Genomic DNA, 17,164 nt, shown 5'->3' with positions numbered 1-17,164 from the left:
TAAGAGCTTTTTTCCCCTCCCACTTTTATGTGGCATCTGGCATCAAACTTGTTGCCAGACCCGCTGAACCATCTTGTCAGCTCCAGGATTCTGCAATTTTTGTAAGCTCCCGAATAACAGTAATGCTGACTGCCCATGGACCACATTTTCAGTAGCAGTGACCCAGGCTACTGCTGTCAAATGGAGTATTTTTGCAATGGTGACAATGTTCTACATCTGTGGTTACAGGGCACTCAAAATGTGGGTAGTGCAACTAATAAATAAAGTTTCGAGTAAGAATAAACTTAAATGTAACAGCCACAGGTGCCCAGTGGCTAAAATACCAGACAGCACAGATCTGAACATCTCTCCTCCACCACAGCAATATGTCTCCAATGGCCTAACGTTTTAATTATCTAGCAAACTGAAAATTTATTTAATTGCCCCCAACATTTTGCTAAATGACCTATGACATTAAAATAAAAATCAGGGAGGTGAAAGGTTTCATGGGGTAATGGAGAAAGGGGAGCAGAAGGCAGCGAGAATTTGGTCAGACATGGATGAGTCACCTGGAGTTTTACTTAAACTTAACTCTGTCCCTTTCCTTTGGGGGTGGGGAGGACAAATGAACATTAAGTAATTTGGAGGAGAGAAGAGCAAGCTACAGGCAGGTGCACAGGTGAGCATCTCTTTCCACTTAAGCAAGGATCAAAGACACATCCTCTGCATCCCAGATGTGACTGGATCTTAGTGAGAGGCATCCCCCACTGTCTTGTTTTTGAAACCCTACCTAGGATGAGATGGTTTCTTTCTGACACTAGCAGAGACCGATGGGGTCTCTGAGAGCACACTGCTGGTAATCTGAACTCACTGGCGTCCAGCTCTGATTCATGCGGACATGGATTACAGAGAAAAATGTTCACACTGGACAAAACCGCTCATCCAAACTGTCCTCTTAAAGGATGTCCGTCATCCCAAAGCCATTCTACTTAATGAAAGTTTTCATGAGTTGGGATTTTATAGAACACATAAAAGATGTTAGCAGGAACTGGAAAGATTACCAAAGGAAAAGCCAATCACTGCCCACCCCTAGGGAAGTAGCCATTAGAACATTTTTTTTTTTAATGTGTGTTGATAGAGATGTATTGGAGGCAGGTGAAAATCCAATAATGGTTTCTATATTAACACAGACCTAGAGTGGTCTTTATGCTGGAGTCCCTCCCCACCCCTAGCCCTTTCTCCTAAACAATGATCTGGGGAGACCTCTGGGAATGTGGCCTCTGATAATCTGGTTTCACAGGAAGTGTTGGCAGGGTACTCACCAGGCGGTATACAAAAGAGACTGCAAAGGAGACCTTCAACTTCACAGGTGTGCAGAACATCAAAATCACTAAGTGATTGGCTGATCGTCAGCTCAAAAGCCTCGATAGGAATTATCTTTGGAAAACTTCCATTGTGCACAACTTAGGTAAAAAATATATAGTCAGACATACTTATATGGTCAGGAACCCATCAAGATTGTCTGTAGAATTTTTTGTTTTTGCCCTGCTGTGGGTGGAGCCAAGCTCTGCCTGTTCCAGGTAAGAACCCTGCCACTGAACTTCAGGCCAGGTCCTCATTTATTTTAAAGGTATCTAAATTTTGTGATATTTTTTACTAGTAAATACCCAAGTTAGAAATAAGATGTCAAACATTGGGCAAATGATTGTCTAGAAAGTATCAGGGATACTGTATCTCAAGACAACATGTGAGTAGTGCATTTATATAGGTAAAGGTATACGGGCATATAAGTATACGTGTGTGTGTGTGTGTGTGTGTGTGTGTGTGTGTGTGTGTGTGTGTGTGTTTATCTACTGGGCACCTAGCAGATTACTATCAAAACTGTATCCGCTGGATCAACAACCTGCTTGCTTCTCATATCTCATAGAACTTCCAAATATTCCAGTTGATTTTTGGCATATAATGACCAGAAAACACTTATAAAGATAGTTTTACTTTTTTGACATATATACCTTTGGCTTTCAAACTTGGTAATCCTATTGAGCAACACTGACATACAATGGTTTAAAAAAAAGGAAAATAATTTCTACCTGGTAGACTATCAAAATGTGTGTGATATAATAATACAAAAAGCCCTTAAGAAGCAAAACTAAATTTCTTCCATTGGGGAATTCATGTCAATAATTGCTTCAGCTGGTACAGATAACTCAGGGTGCAAATCTTAGCTGAGACTTTGGACAATTCCTAGATGTCCACAGTTTTACAAATTCAAGCAGAAACTCAAAGTGGTTATTAAACTGAAATGAAAAAATGGCAAAAAAATGTGAGGATTTGGGTTTGGAAAGTTGCAATAAGTTCTTTTAGGCAACAGAACATGTAAAGCTTATGAAAATTGCCCAACAAGTCTCTTAATGCTTATACCCATGGTTTGGGATAAGCAAATAAATTTGGTTTGCATAAGATATATATCGTTTGCTGATCATGGCACAGATGAATGTTCACAGAGTCTCAGTATGGAATATTTACTTAAAAGTCCACACTGAAGAAAAGTGCCCTTAACCAACGAAAAGTGCTTGGGTAGCTGGGTGGTAATAAATTAAATTTCATTATAACAGACATGAAAGCTATTGAAGTACTACAATAATATATATGACATGCAAGAAAAAGAAGGACAACTCAGGCAGGAACATCGTGCATTAAATTTGCATCATTCATAGTATGTGATGGGTTGGTCTCACCATATTCTTTGACCCGTGGATACTGGGAACTTAGGGTGAGAAGACTCAAAACACAACTCCTATCTTCATCTCCTACCCGGAGGTTTCTAGGAAGGAGCCAATGCCTTCACTAAGGAAGCCTGAGAAGTTTCAACTGCATACCGTCCACACAGCTGCAGGTGCATGAGAAAGCCTCCGTCAGCCAGCTCTATGGAGAATGGACGACGAGCAAGCAAAGTCCACCTTTGGACAAGGCAACTGTCTCCGGTCCTTCTCCCTCTTTTCACTGCTGCAAGCATTTCCTAGCATGTCAGGTTTGCCCAACAAGAAAATGGCTTTGTGGAATGGGTTGAGTTGGTGTTTGGGTTTTTTTTTTTTTTTTTTTTTTTTTTTTTTGGCACAAAAATTATTTTCTAATACCTTAAATCAAAACTTTCACCCACAGCAAAACATCAATCCAGAGAGGTGCTTCAGTGGTGCTTATCTACCAGAAAATCACAAGAACAGCCAGCGGCTTCCAAGAACGCTGTATTGAGTCCCGAGAAGTCCTCTTCCAGGAAATAGCACCAGTACGACCGCACCTCACACCAAGTTGGGAGGGTTCCTTTCAAGCTCTTTAATTCCCTGGAGAATTCGCTTCATATGACCCACTTTCGGTATCCCCAGGTCCTAAAAAGAAAAAAGAAAGAAAGAAAGAAAGAAAGAAAGAAAGAAAGAAAGAAAGAAAGAAAGAAAGAAAGAAAGAAAGAAAGAAAGAAAGAAAAGAAGGAAGGAAGGAAGGAAGGAAGGAAGGAGACCAGTTTAGCAATAAGGAAGACTGGAAATTAAAATTTCAACTAGTAATTAGCATAATTAGCACTTACTTTATCCATTTTATTAACAGTTTATATTCAATGGTTCTGGAAGTGATAGCTAAAAATCTAAGCTAATAAAACAGAAATAGCCTAATACTGAAAAAAAAAAATGATCAATCAATAAAGATACCATACCCCATACAAATCCTCTTGGTATCTTCATAGATTATATACAGCTAGGAAAACTGTTCAAGAATCAAAACTAATATGGTTTCTTCCTCTCCCTTTTCGTTTTTTAAAGACAAGCTCTTTTGTGAATTGAGGTAAATGATGAAGGACAGCTGGGCATTTAAGGCACATGCTTTTATCATGTTCACACACACACACACACACACACATACACACACACACACACACACACACACACACACACACACACACCCCTTCTTCTTTTGGAGACAAGGTCCTGTTGTCTTGTCCAGCCTACTCTTGAACTCTTTGTGATTCTCCCGCCTCAACCTCTTGAATGATGCACCACACCTAGCTTTTGTGCTTAAAATTGTGGCCTGCCAGACACAGTGGCACATGCCTGAAGTCCCATGATTTAGGAGACAGATGTTGGTGGATAAAGAACTCAAGGCTGTCCTCAGCTATATTACGCTACAGTGACCATGTGGAGGCCAGAGGGCAACTTTTGGGAGTTGGTTCTCTCCTTCCACTCTTTCCAGGCAAGGAAGGTGTCTCTTGTTTCAGTTCCTTTTCAGTGCTGCCCAGGCTGGCTGGCCCCAGCACGTCTAAGCGATTCTCCTGTTATTCTCTCCCATCTTTCCTAAAACCCTCCCAAAAGTGAACTACAAGATGACTTGTTTACAAAATGGAAACGTTCTAAGAAAGTTCACTCAGTTCTATAATGTAAGGTCTGGATTTACTTTTAAACTTAGAAATGAAGCATATCAAACTGATTTAAATTACACACACGGAAACAGCATACACTATCTCTCTCACACTTTAGAGTAGTAATCATAACCATCGTTCTAAATCCTCCTGGAAAACAAGTTTTCCATAGCTAGTGCTAGTCAAGCTTGGGATCATTTCAGGGTAACATTTTTATCAAACTTAACTGACCCAGAAAAATAAATGCTCTCATGTGCTACCAGGGTAAACATAATTAGTCCCAAGGCTCTACACATTTCTTGGGTATGTGATAAATATCAAACTTGAAGGCAAGCCCAAATTCATGTCAGTTGCATAAATTTGGAATGTAAATGAGTATTTCAATGGGGCTGGGGAGATGGCTCAGTGACTAAGAGAGCTTGTAACTTTTCCTGAAGACACAAGTTCAATTCCTAGCACCCATGTCAAGTGGTTTACAATTACCTGTAACTCCAGCTTCGGGATCCTATGCCTTCTGCTGGCCTTGTGGGCACATGGCTTATACTCACACAGATATACACATAAATAAAAAATCATTTCCTTGCAAAAAGAATGTAAATGCTATACTTCAGAGTTCCCATTCAAACAGAAGACTTGTTCTTTAGACTTTGTAATAATATAGTACTCTATTTATAAAATATATTTAAATATCAGATATCTTATTTTAGGCCATATAAACACTGCATTCTCCAGAATACAGACACTTTTGATATTCTACTCAGAAGTACTGCGCTGGTACAATGAGAGGAATGTCTTCTAGAGGGAACACAGTTACACTGGCTTCTTAGCTACCTTTCTTTCCTTTGACCAGCTTCAGTATCTACATGTCTTCTAGTTGTTAGGTTGTAATAAAAGATTTGCTTTGACATTTGATATAGCTGCCATTTTAGCAGGTATCATATGCATGCATCATTGTATATTTAGCTTTTATGTGGATGTGTTTGTGTGTGGATGTATGTGTGCAGACAGGTGTGTGGTTTGTGCGTGCATGTAGTAGCCAAAGATCAACACAGTGTCTTCTCCTTTTTTTTTTTTTCTTTTTCTTTTTTTAGGACTCTGGTTCCTGGCCCTCCAGGCAGTGTTAGGGGTGGGCTCCCTCTTGTGGCATGGATCTCAAGTTGGACCAGTCATTGGTTGGCCACTCCCACAATCTCTATGCCATCTTTACCCCAGCACATCGTACAGGCAGGACAAATTGTAAGTCAAAGGTTATGTGACCGGGTTGGTGTCCCAATCTCTCCACTGGAAGCCTTGTGTCATTTTGAAATGGGGTCTCTCTGAACCTGGGGCTCATTGATTTGGCTAGATTCCTGCCCAGTCTCCATCCCTCCAGACCTGTATACTTATTTTATTGTATTTATCATACCTTATTTCTGACTTTTTGTTTCTTTGGATGAATAGACAAAATTTTGCCAAAGACTCCTTTGTAGATATTGAGTTATCCTTCCAGGTACCCATACGCAACTTTCAGAATGTGGGAGGGGGGCAGCCCTTCACTATGCCTTTTCCATCCTCTCCAGCATCCCTCCCCTACTGTGTTCCAGCACGGGAAAGGTCACTGGCAGCTTCCTGCTCTGCTAAAGCATGTTAGAAATGTTTCTCTTTGCCAAGTATCAGGGTATTACCTTCGGTTGTTTAGTAATCTCCAGTGATAAGGAAGAGACATTCTGGCCAAGCCCTGGGAAGGAGCTAACTGGGTGAGGGGTAGTGAGAGAAACAGGCAATGAAGACACACTCTTAGGGTCAGTAATAGTATTTTTAAGCAACTGAAAGAAGGCCAGAGTGGATGGGCCAGTGGCCAGTGACAAGAAGGTGGAGCAGGGCCTTTGGGCCTCCATAGAGATGGATGCCATTGTTCTCCCAAGAATGAGAAGCTGCTGGAAGATTTGAAGCAGAAAAACAACATGCTTGGTTGAAGATGACATCATCGTATCATAGTGACTCAACATGAACTATGGGGTGGAGAGACAGAGGACTAGTGAGAGGACCAAGACAAAAGCTACTGATCTTCCACAAGAAGGTGGGATGTGGGATGCAGTGTGAAGGAAACTCCTGGGAAGAACTGGAGAGCAATGATGGTACAGGATCTACTGGGTAAGAGTTTGGCTGGAATGGCGATATGGATCAGGAAGAGGGAGGCGCTAACTCTGACTCTGGGTGTCTCTGCTTCCAGCACCCGAAGGGCTAGGGGCATAGCTGAGAACAGAGCAGAGCCGGAGTGAGACACAGCAGGAGTGGGACAGAAGATGGGAGTCCCTCTTGGGACACGGTAAGATCTATGCCCTTTGTGATACTCGAGTATCCGGAGCCAGTTGGCAACAGTTAACGTTCACTAATGAGGTCAAGGGCTTAGAGAAGACTGAGAATCACTGACATATTCAGGAGTAGGAGCTGAAGCAATGGGATCACTCCACAGTAGGTGGTTCTTTCCCAGCCTCTTTGAACAAGTCTACAGTCTGCTGCTTCTGACAGGTAGACACAGAGGACAGGGAAGTGGCTCTCCAGTCTCACGGTTTTGTTCTCTAGAAGGCTCTCTCTGTAAAAATGTCCTCTTCCCATAGCCCATACCCTATTTTAAAACCAAAAGGGTTAAGTGGTGATGCAAATTTCTAAAGGAAAGTATCAAGGGAGAGAACATAATTGGCCTTAAAAACACAAAGAAAACAAATCCAAATCATAAGAAGCTAATGAGAAAGTTTAGCAAATTTAATTCTTAATCATCTCCTTTCTTCTCTTAATTTCTTTTTTTCTCTCTCCACTGGTGACCATCTCTCTAATTTGGCTTCTGTGTATACATGAGCTTTAACATTTGGCAAATTTTGCGACATTCAATATATGTGTGTGTGTGTACATCTGTGTGTTAAGTATATATCTGTATATGTAGTCACATAACACGAACATGTATGTATCTAGGTGTACTTTAACATACACGAGTCTAGCATATGTACGATGTGAGCCTCTAGAAAGCAAATGACACAGAGGAATCCTAGAACAATCCATTAACAAGCAACTGACTGTTCAATAAATATTGCAACCTGCCAATGTTATCAGACGCTACATAAACACTAGCTATAAAAAGGCCCTATAGTTTTGTGTATATGTCATGTGTGTGCACATGTGCATGCATTCATGTCAAGTTCTGAGGTCAATCTTTGCTTTATGAACTTAAACACAGTGTATTCTAAACTGCATCCATTAGGACACACAGAATAATTAAGCTATTATTTTATTATTATCACAGCTAACAATGTTTAGGAAGAAACAGCATTCTCCTTTTGATCTGCTAAAGCACTGTACAACTCCTTAATAAAGACATGAACTTTACACTATCCATTACTTGGGCCAAGATCTCTGCTAAATGGTGCAGATGAAAGCATGAGAGTCATGAATAAGCTAGAAAAGTCATCACTCCATACACTTTAGAACATGATCTATCAGTAAGGGATTGTTTCAGCAATGTTATTTATTGTAGTTGTAAAATGGCAGCATGTAGCGAGCAAATATAATACAGCAAACTCCTACTGTGCATGCTTCTCTGCGTGTGCATTCCTGCAGAGGTCGGAAATTGATCTGTGCCTTCCCCCATCACTCATGACTGCACTGTTTTTGGACAGGGTCTCTCACTGAGTTTAGAGATCATCGTCGAGATTGGCTGGCCAGAGAATCCTCCTGTCTCTACTCAGCCCCTGTTCTGAGGTTTAAGACACATGGCACCATGCTGCTGTTGTTTGCCTGGGTGCTGCGGATTGACCTTGCATTCCTAGGCTTATGCAGCGGGAGCTGACTGTATCTCTCCAGCTCCTGTCTTCTAGTCATATATCCTGGACAGAATAATCCTGCCTTGGCTGTTCGACTGTTGAGTATGTACCCAAAGAAAACCAGGGAATTACTGCACATCATCAGTGAAAGGTTTTCTGCCTTTGGCATACATGACTGAGAAAGCAGCTATGCATATTTTTAGCTCCATTTACTAAAAAAATAAATAAATAAATAAATAAGTTACTTCTTTTTGAGACTAATAAGCCATCAACTATGTGTCATGGAAAGGGAGTTTTGATTTACTGGTCTAGTTATTCATGTGACCTCTAAAGCCCAGCTTAGAAACAGAACAAAATCCCAGGACTCTAAATTATCACAGCTGTCTCATATGTACTTTTATAGACTAGAAAGACTTTCTTATTGGTATTTTACATTGATTTTTAGTTAACCTTATATTCAATTCATTTTCAGTCTTTTCCAACAATAGCCATCACCATCCATGCAGCCCCAACACAATGAGATGGTAGAAACAGGTCCCACTTGGAAACGTTAGGGCAGTAACAGTCACACCAATGGATACAGAGAGAAGTTATCAGGTGCATGCTGTGCTTCAGCTATGAGAGTCAGTCAGAGAAGGGCTCTGACAGGAAAACATTGCTGATGTTCTCACTGGAAAAGCACAAAAGGAAAGTCAGAGCACAAACAATGAATGCGTGAGATGACTGAACACTTGCATAACACAAGCCAAGCTGAAAGCACGTGACAGAGGACACACAGGAGGAAAGATTCTATGTTGCAAGAAATGGTCCAAAACCAAAGCTCAAAAAAAAAAAAAGTATACCTTAAGATCTCGTCTTTCCAGATGCAAAAGTTCTGCCCCTCTGATGTCATGGCGGATGAAGATTTCTTTGTACTCTCCCAAATTGAGCAGATCCAGCCAAGCAGCAACTTCCTCTGTGCCCCAATTCTGAACTACCAAAGTTAAGAGCAAAACCCCCTTAATTTCTACATGCGCAACGCATTACAAAGCAAGGGTCGGCCATAGAAGATGCAAGACAGACAGCAGCAGCGCTAGCAAAGGGCGGGTGGTGCAGTGGTGCTTCACAACGCCCCCCCCCGCCCCGCCCCCCATGCAGGTTACAGACCGCCAACAGACACGAGGAGGACTTGACTACACAAAGATGGGTGCCAGATGTGCACACCCATGCCTCCAGCTGTAGTCCAGCTTCTCATCTGAACTACACAACGCGCATTAGGGCATTAACTTTGCGCCATTAGAATCCATGATGCAAAAATCCATAATGAGCTCTGATGCCTTAAGGCCATGGGTGAAAAATGTTTCGTTAGAAGTGAGCTATAAACGTTCGTTAGAATCTGATCTGAGCTACTTGGTTTTACACATTTTTCTGCTTGGGTCTTGCTGAATTCCAAGTGTTGGCCTTTATTGACTGTACTGTCATGGACAATTCCAACAATAAACGGCTACAGATCGCTTTAACGTCATTTAAAAACTGTTCAGACTGCTATCCAAGACTAGTTGAATTATACTACTTTTCATTCTTTCAAACCTTTTATTCAAGATGATGAGTTAGCATAATAACCCCTCCCCCCCCCCTTTTTTTTTTTTGTGTTTGGTTTTTACATCTAATAACTCTCCCTATAGATGTAAGGCTTTACACCACTTTTTTTAAAGACCATAGGACTAACGCAGAAGAATCAATGAAATTCTTCCAGGAATTTATAGTTATTTCATTGTGAAAGGCAGATCTAGACCCAGAACTCCCAAGGTACTAGCACAGAGAGCATCGAGTTCAACTTGGAGGGAAGGGAACCAGGAAAGTAGCAGGGTATGGGAGAAACGTGCGCCTATGTTACCAAAGGGTGGAGTACTGTCCTTAAAACCAGGGAAAAAGAGGATTTGTAACTTCAGTCAAAAAAGATAGTTAGCAAGCAGAGTAAAAGAAAATGTCTATGTTCCCCTTATCAAAGCGATTTGGCTTTTTAACTCTGAGAAGAAAACAAAGTTATATGCTGATGTCTGAAGCAGCTGTTGAGAAGAGAGAGACCCCTTTGAATGGACACACTGACTCAACTGGACAGAACCGAAAGAGGCTGGTGACCCCCTCGTCTTCTCATTCCATGTATAACCACACATTCTCATCAATAACGACATGTTGGGTATGATATGACTTGTATGGTTCCATGTACCATTTTAACCATTTTAAAGTGTACAATTCAATGATATTTAGAATATTTATAGTGCTGGGCAATGCTCACCTGTCGCTACCTAGTCCTAGCACACCCTTCCCATCCCCTCACTGACACCTTTTCAGTGAGTTATTTTCCCCTCCGCGGGACCACCTACCGGGCTGTGAACTTGTTTTCGGTTTCTGAGCCTTTTCCTTCTTAAATTTTGGCACGATACGGAAGACTGTGCTTCTGCTGTTTCTTTTGGTGCAGTCCATAGGAGGCTCCTGTTCAAATCAAGGAAAAAAAAAATCACTATTTTAGGAGTTTATGGGGAGAAAACCCCATTCTGTTAATGGAGATGAAGAACGGTGTCCTAATTAGGGTTTTCTATTTCTGTGAAAAAACAAAAAACAACAACAAAAAAAAAACCCACCATGACTGAAAGTAACCTAGGAAGGAAAGGGTTATATTTCAGCTCACACTTCCATATCACAGTCCATCTCTGAGGGAAGTCAGGCCAGGAACTCAAGCAGGACAGGAACCTGGAGGCAGGAGCTGATGTAGAGGCCAGGAAGGAGTGCTGTTTACTGGCTTGCTCCCCATGGCTTGCTCAGCCTGCTTTCTTATAGAACCCAGGACCACCAGCCCATCAATCACTAATTGGGAAAATGCCCTATAGGCTCCCCCACAACCCAACCTGGTAGGGGCATTTTCTCAATTGAGGTTCCCTTTTCCCAAACAACTCTAGCTTGTGTCTAGTCGACATAAAACCAGCCAGCACCACTGGGTTCTGAATACTCAACCTGTACCACTCTACTAAATGCCCATGTTCACAAAAAGGCCCTTTCTCTCTTAACAACAAAACATTTCAAAGTAGTATTCAAAGTTTACTTCCCTGAAATGTCTCTTCTTGGGTCCAAACTCTAAAGTCGCACTGTCTACATTCATCAATAGGCTGAGTTTTCCATACCTCATCCTCATTGGAGCGGAGGATATAATAAAGCCAGGGGATCTCCGTTAACTTCTGCAGCTCCACCTCCACAGAGTGTAGGGCACTGGATACCCGCTCTTCGTGGGGAGACTCCAACTGCTAGTCACCGGCAGGGGGAGAAATGGAAACAGAGAGAGACTCAGCGACCAACTTCATGGAACAACAAGGTTACTCTGGGCAGCCTTCCCTCTGATCATAAGCTGGCAGCTTTCCTTCTAAGTCCTGATCCCGAAGCTGACACACATAACAGGTGCAACTGAGGAATTCCACCCCCCCACCCCCACCCCAGAAGTACTGCTTTGGGTGTTTCTTCGATGTGATATCCTTCCCTTCCCCATTGTGACTTCCCCCTTCACTGCTTCCAAGCACATTCTCTGTGAACTGTCATATTTGGGTCAAAAATTCTTCTGACTTATATAGACTTTGTTCCATGAACAAATAACAGTTTTAAAAACTCATCAAAGACCTGTCATATAAAAAGCGTATCACATACAAAAAAAATCTAGAAAATCAAAAGAGCAAGTTTAAGGGAAAAAAGAATCTCAGAAAAATTTGTGATGAACAACTATTACAAAAATCAGGATAAAGCCAAAAGGCAAGGGACTGGTAATCTGGAACAGGATGTAGATACTTTCAAGAGGATATAATTGTCATTTGTTATTTGTTATTTCATAATAACTTACTTAAGGCAGTTATTACAATTCATAGAATTGGAATGCAGTAGGTGAGATTCTGGTCATGGCTTGGTTACTATCTATGCAAAGTGAGGAAGGGTACTGACACTGGACACCTTAGTTTCCTCTGTGTTAGAAATGGCATGATGTGACTAGGACATTTCTGAGCAATCTCTCCGCTAACCAATACCTTTAGAGACCATTTAAAAACTCCACAGTATCTACACTGATGTTCTCAGAATATTAGAAAGAAGAGTTCTGAGATTATCATATGGCTTATTATAAGCATCTTTTTGTTGTTGATTCTCTGTGATACTGCAAGTATCTCCCAGTAGTTAATAAAATAAGATTTTTTTCCACCCTACTGTATTAGATGGTATTTCACATTTGTTCTGTAAAATGAAAAATAAACTTTAGCTGTTCTCAAATACTATAAATTCTTTATTGTCATACCACTTATTGTTAAAGAGTTGGGCAAAATTTACTGGGACATATTTCAAATCAAACATCAACATTTGAGAACCAAAGAGAATTAGAAATGGACGAGGATGTTCTTATATTTTAATATAATCACTAAATATAATAAATTAGAGCAAAGGAGGTATTTTGGTGTAAAGGACAAAGTTATGCTTCTATTTCTTATTATAAATGACCTTAAAAGTCTTTCAAGTGACACACAAAAGCCCTTCTCCATTTAAAAATTGGGGCCTTAATCATAGCCCACGGGATTTCTGAAAGGCTTATTTTGGAAAAAGCAATAGAAGATTCTGGTTAACAAAAGTGTGTCAATGATAGCCAAGAAGGAGCCTCCACTGATCTTACCGACACGTAACCAACGCTTCTTCCTACTGATTCTACATAGCAGGCGTGGTGACAGCCTCCCTGCGGCCTGGGAAGCTGTGTTTCAGTTCCTTAGGAGGTGGTGAAGAACACTGGCCCTAAGGAAGCCTCTGGGTTTCTTAAGCAGAAAGGAGGCTCCAGTGGCAGCATCTTGCTGGACCACAGCCACAACTCAGCAGGAAGTCTAACTCCCCAACCCACCACTTCAAGTACTATGACATGAATGACTTTTATAATTTTATTTAGGCTTATATTTGCCCAAACAGATGAAACTACTATGGGAAGAAATTCTTTGGGATCATTCAAAGGATGCAAGGAAGAGAAAGACAGCTAATGTGCTAGGCCTTCCACATGCCTAATGCCACAGTCCAGCCAGAGGTGGTGACAAGAGTCAATGCTAGAATATTCAAAAGCCACTCACATGTTTTTACAGAAAGGGTTGGTCTGTAGTTATGCTCCGGGCCTGTGGGCTTTAGCCAGATTCACACTTTCTTATACTCGATTTCCAGGGCCAAACGAGTTAAAACAGAAACAGTGCTTGAAACACAATGTTTATAGAGCAAATTTGGAAGACCATGCCAATCATATTTCCAATACTCACCGGGAGAATGAAACTGCAATTCTGCCTAAATGTGTACATGTGCGAATAGCTAAAGAATATCTACTATAACTAATCCAGCTCAAATCTCTCAAAGCTGACCAGGAGAGAGGAGTGGTATGAGAACATGGTGGTGTGAAGTAGTATAGCATTGCTTTGAGAAGGCAAAAGTTTGGTCAAAAGGGAGGTCAAGAATGGAGGTCAGAGGTCTGCTCAACACACACTCACTAATGAAGCAAGGCTCAGGTTTTTATGTCACAGTTAGCTTCAGGTGTCAACTGACACAAACCTAGAGACCCATGGGAAAAAGGAACCTCAAGTGAGGAATTTCCTTCATCACTGGCATGTCTGTGGGGGCATTTTCTTAATTGCTAATTAACGAAGGAGGGCCCAGCCCACAGTAGGCAGTACCATCCCCAGACAGCTGGTCTGGGCTGTAAGACAAAGGCAGTTGAACTTGAGCATGGAAGCAAGCCATGTTCCTCTATGGTCTCCGTTTCATTTCCTGCCTCCAGGATCCTGCCCTGATGTCCTTCAGTGATGGATTATGACCTGGGAGTTGTAAGATGAAACAATCCCTTTCCTCTCGAATTTGCTTTGGGTCACAGTGTGTCACAGGCAAAGAGGGAAACCGGAACGGGTAGAAGTCGTTTCTTCTCCTTACCAAAGGAACCCTGCCAACCAGCAAAGACTCTGTTTCATTATAGAGCGCCTTGACGTTGATGGCTATTTCGGTGGCGGTATCTCTCGTAAGACTCTGGAAAAAACAGTGACAAGGACATGTATTTCCATGTTAAATTAGGATTCCATCTCAGTGAAGGAAAATGTAGACAAATGTAAAGGGAACTATTAAATCATAACTTGGTGAAATGAACCGCAGAACGGATTTTACTAGTGTAACCATTTCAACTGCTTTCTGTTGCCCTCGTGGTGAGCTCACATACTGATGGTATCTGCTTAAAATTCCACATGACACAGCTTATCTCTGCCTGACCAGTTATCCAGGAAATTATGTGTTGCAGTAAAAGTGTTCTCCCATGATTCTTGAGTATCTTTCACCATATGCAATATATAAAATATACATTAAGGGGCTAGAGAGGTAGCTCAGTAGTTAAGGGCACTGGCTGTTCTTCTAGAGGACCCAGGTTCAATTCCCAGCACCCACATGGCAGGCAGCTCACAATCATCTGTAATTCCAGTCCCAGGGGATCTGATGCTCTCATCTGGCCTCCAAGGGTACTGCATACAAATGGTGCACAGACGTACATATTCAGGCAAACTCATACATTAAAATAAAATAAATACACATAATATATAATGCATATACATAAAATACAAAAAGTAAAATCGTTTAAAAATGTGTTAAGTGACTTTTAACATTACTGGTCACCAGCAGACAATTGTAGTAGTCAGGCTGTGGGAGAATCAAAGGTTATACAAATTTTTCTACTGTGCAGAGCAGGCAGAAGTCCCTTACCCCTGCATGTCGTTTCAAGGGCTCACTGCAGTTCTATTTTCACTTGGTAGCTCCAAATACATTGATTTTTGAACTTTAGTCATCAGTAATGATATGTAGTTGAACATGAGTTTGGGTAGTTTCAAATGAATAATTCAAAGAATAAAATGATGGTACCAGCGTTCTCTAGACTACCCGATTGTATAGCAGTTCACATTCCAGGAGTTACATTGTGTCCACTCCATTATCAATACCTACGCTGAAAACTACTGAAGCATCGACTTACAATTTGGCAAAAAAAAAGCGAAGCTCTGCGTCAGAGCGCAACCAAGAAATAACTGAGCCGCTCCAGCCAAGCGCATGTGGTCAGTTCGAGGTTTGCCTTTGTTTAAGATGCGGGGGAAGAGGGTAAAGGAAGAGGAAGCAGGAAGAGGAAGAAGGAAAGATGACAGCAGATGGGAGACGTCAGCCCGTGAGATGACTCAGCAGGTAAAGGTGCTTGCCACCCAGCCTGCCGACTCAGTTCAGCCCCCAGAACCCACATGGTGAAAAGAGAGAACAAGCTCTTGCAAGTTGTCTTATGTGTTCTGTGCTCCATATGTGTTCTGTGGCTGCCCTCCATCCCCAAAACGAATGAATGAATGAATGAATAAATGAATGAATGAACGAAATGTAATAAAACAGTAGAAAGACTGGAAAGGGGACATCAAGGTGGCAAGTGATTAAAAGTGAAATAGAAGAGCCGGGCGGTGGTGGCGCACGCCTTTAATCCCAGCACTCGGGAGGCAGAGCCAGGCAGATCTTTGTGAGTTCAAGGCCAGCCTGGGCTACCAAGTGAGTTCCAGGAAAGAAACCCTGTCTTGAAAAACAAAAAACAAACAAACAAACAAAAAAGTGAAATAGAAGGAAATTTAAAAGCAGAAATTACAAAAAAAAAGAAATATGCAGGAACAGGCCAACAAAATTTGTGGCCACAAATTTACTCTATGGTTCTTGTAAAACTCATGAAGAACCTGTGCTGGTTAGTTTGGCAACTTGACACAAGCTAGAGTCTTCTGAGAAGAGCAAACCTCCATTGTGAAAATGCTTCCATCAGACCGGCTTGTAGGCTAGTCTGCTGGAGCATTTTCTTGACGGATGATTGGTGTAGGGGGCCCAGGCCATGGGGGTCAGTGCCACCTGGGGGAAGGTGGTCCTCCAAGGTATAAGGCAGCTAAAGGTGAACCCGAGAAGCAAGCCAGTAAGCAACATCCTTCAGGGTTTCTGCTTCGGTTCCTGCCTCCAGGTTCCTGCCTGAGTTACTAAGCTAACTTCCTGATGGACTGTCATGAAGACCTGTATGTCAAATAAACTCTTTCTTTCTCAAAGTGCTTTTGGTTAGCATTTTAATCACAGCAACAGAAGGATACTGCCATCTTTCACAGGGAGGATCTCTACAGTATTTTACAGTAGTTGAAATACCAATGGCATCTGTGGAAAGAGAATTTACCATCAAATCCTCACCTCTGGGAAGCGTGGGTTGGCTTTGTTGAGGGCATGAGAGCATGCATTGACTGCATGAGCCAGTTCCTGCTCCAGGAGACAGTGAATCGTGGCTGCATCACAAATCCTAAGAGTAAAAATGAGACAAACAATTTAGGGCATTGCTGAAGGTCAGCCTTTTGAAGCGTCTCCCTTGCCTGGCAACAGCAGTGCTGAAAAGTGAGAAAGGCCACAAACACAGTGTGGTTTCAAGTCTCTAGGACATCCACTTGCCTGCTGGTTTACTGCGGGGCTGGGTTGAGCTGAGGGCCCTGCACATACTAAGCTGGTGCTCTATCACTTACACCCCAGTGTGGAAATTGCCAAGGCAATACACCAAGGGACAACTTTACCGTATTTATCATCTATATGCTGTTTTATATGTATTATAGAATTTACTGTTCACAGCCTATGATGATAAATCTTCTCAAGTCTGCAGATGAAGACACGGAGACTCGCAGAGACTGAATATGAGTACAGAGCCACTAAGTGGGAGGCTGAAAATTCATCACTCCCACTTGGACGCTATGTTAGGTGAGGAGGGGTCAAGGATCTTGTCATAGCCTCTCTTCTACTCTGAATAGTGCTGCTGTAGTGATTTTCACATCTTTTGTTTGTTCGTTTTGTTTTTTCAAGACAAGGTTTCTCTCTGTGTAGCCCTGGCTGTCCTGGAACTCGCTCTGTAGACCAGGCTGGCCTCAAACTCACAGAG

The 17,164-nt window shown here is 41.8% G+C and overlaps 1 protein-coding gene across 2 annotated transcripts in view; it reads right to left on the bottom strand.

Annotated features, from left to right (window-relative positions):
* Window positions 1-3,211: 3,211 nt before the first annotated feature.
* The window catches only part of Dgkh (diacylglycerol kinase eta), a 163,806-nt gene continuing 149,853 nt past the window's right edge, over window positions 3,212-17,164 (bottom strand). The window contains exons 25-30 of one of the 2 annotated variants that reach the window (XM_059273292.1): window positions 16,435-16,540; window positions 14,140-14,232; window positions 11,343-11,462; window positions 10,548-10,656; window positions 9,024-9,154; window positions 3,212-3,365 (exon numbers count right to left, since the gene is read on the bottom strand). In XM_059273292.1, the coding sequence (XP_059129275.1) occupies window positions 3,279-3,365; window positions 9,024-9,154; window positions 10,548-10,656; window positions 11,343-11,462; window positions 14,140-14,232; window positions 16,435-16,540 (646 nt within the window). In that variant the 3' untranslated portion in view covers window positions 3,212-3,278. The remainder of the gene's footprint in view (window positions 3,366-9,023; window positions 9,155-10,547; window positions 10,657-11,342; window positions 11,463-14,139; window positions 14,233-16,434; window positions 16,541-17,164) is intronic. The other variant, XM_059273293.1, reaches the window with a different exon arrangement.

Source organism: Peromyscus eremicus, chromosome 9 (genome assembly GCF_949786415.1).
Source record: "Peromyscus eremicus chromosome 9, PerEre_H2_v1, whole genome shotgun sequence".
Taxonomy (NCBI): Eukaryota; Metazoa; Chordata; class Mammalia; order Rodentia; family Cricetidae; genus Peromyscus; species Peromyscus eremicus.
This window is presented reverse-complemented; position numbering and strand designations above follow the sequence as displayed.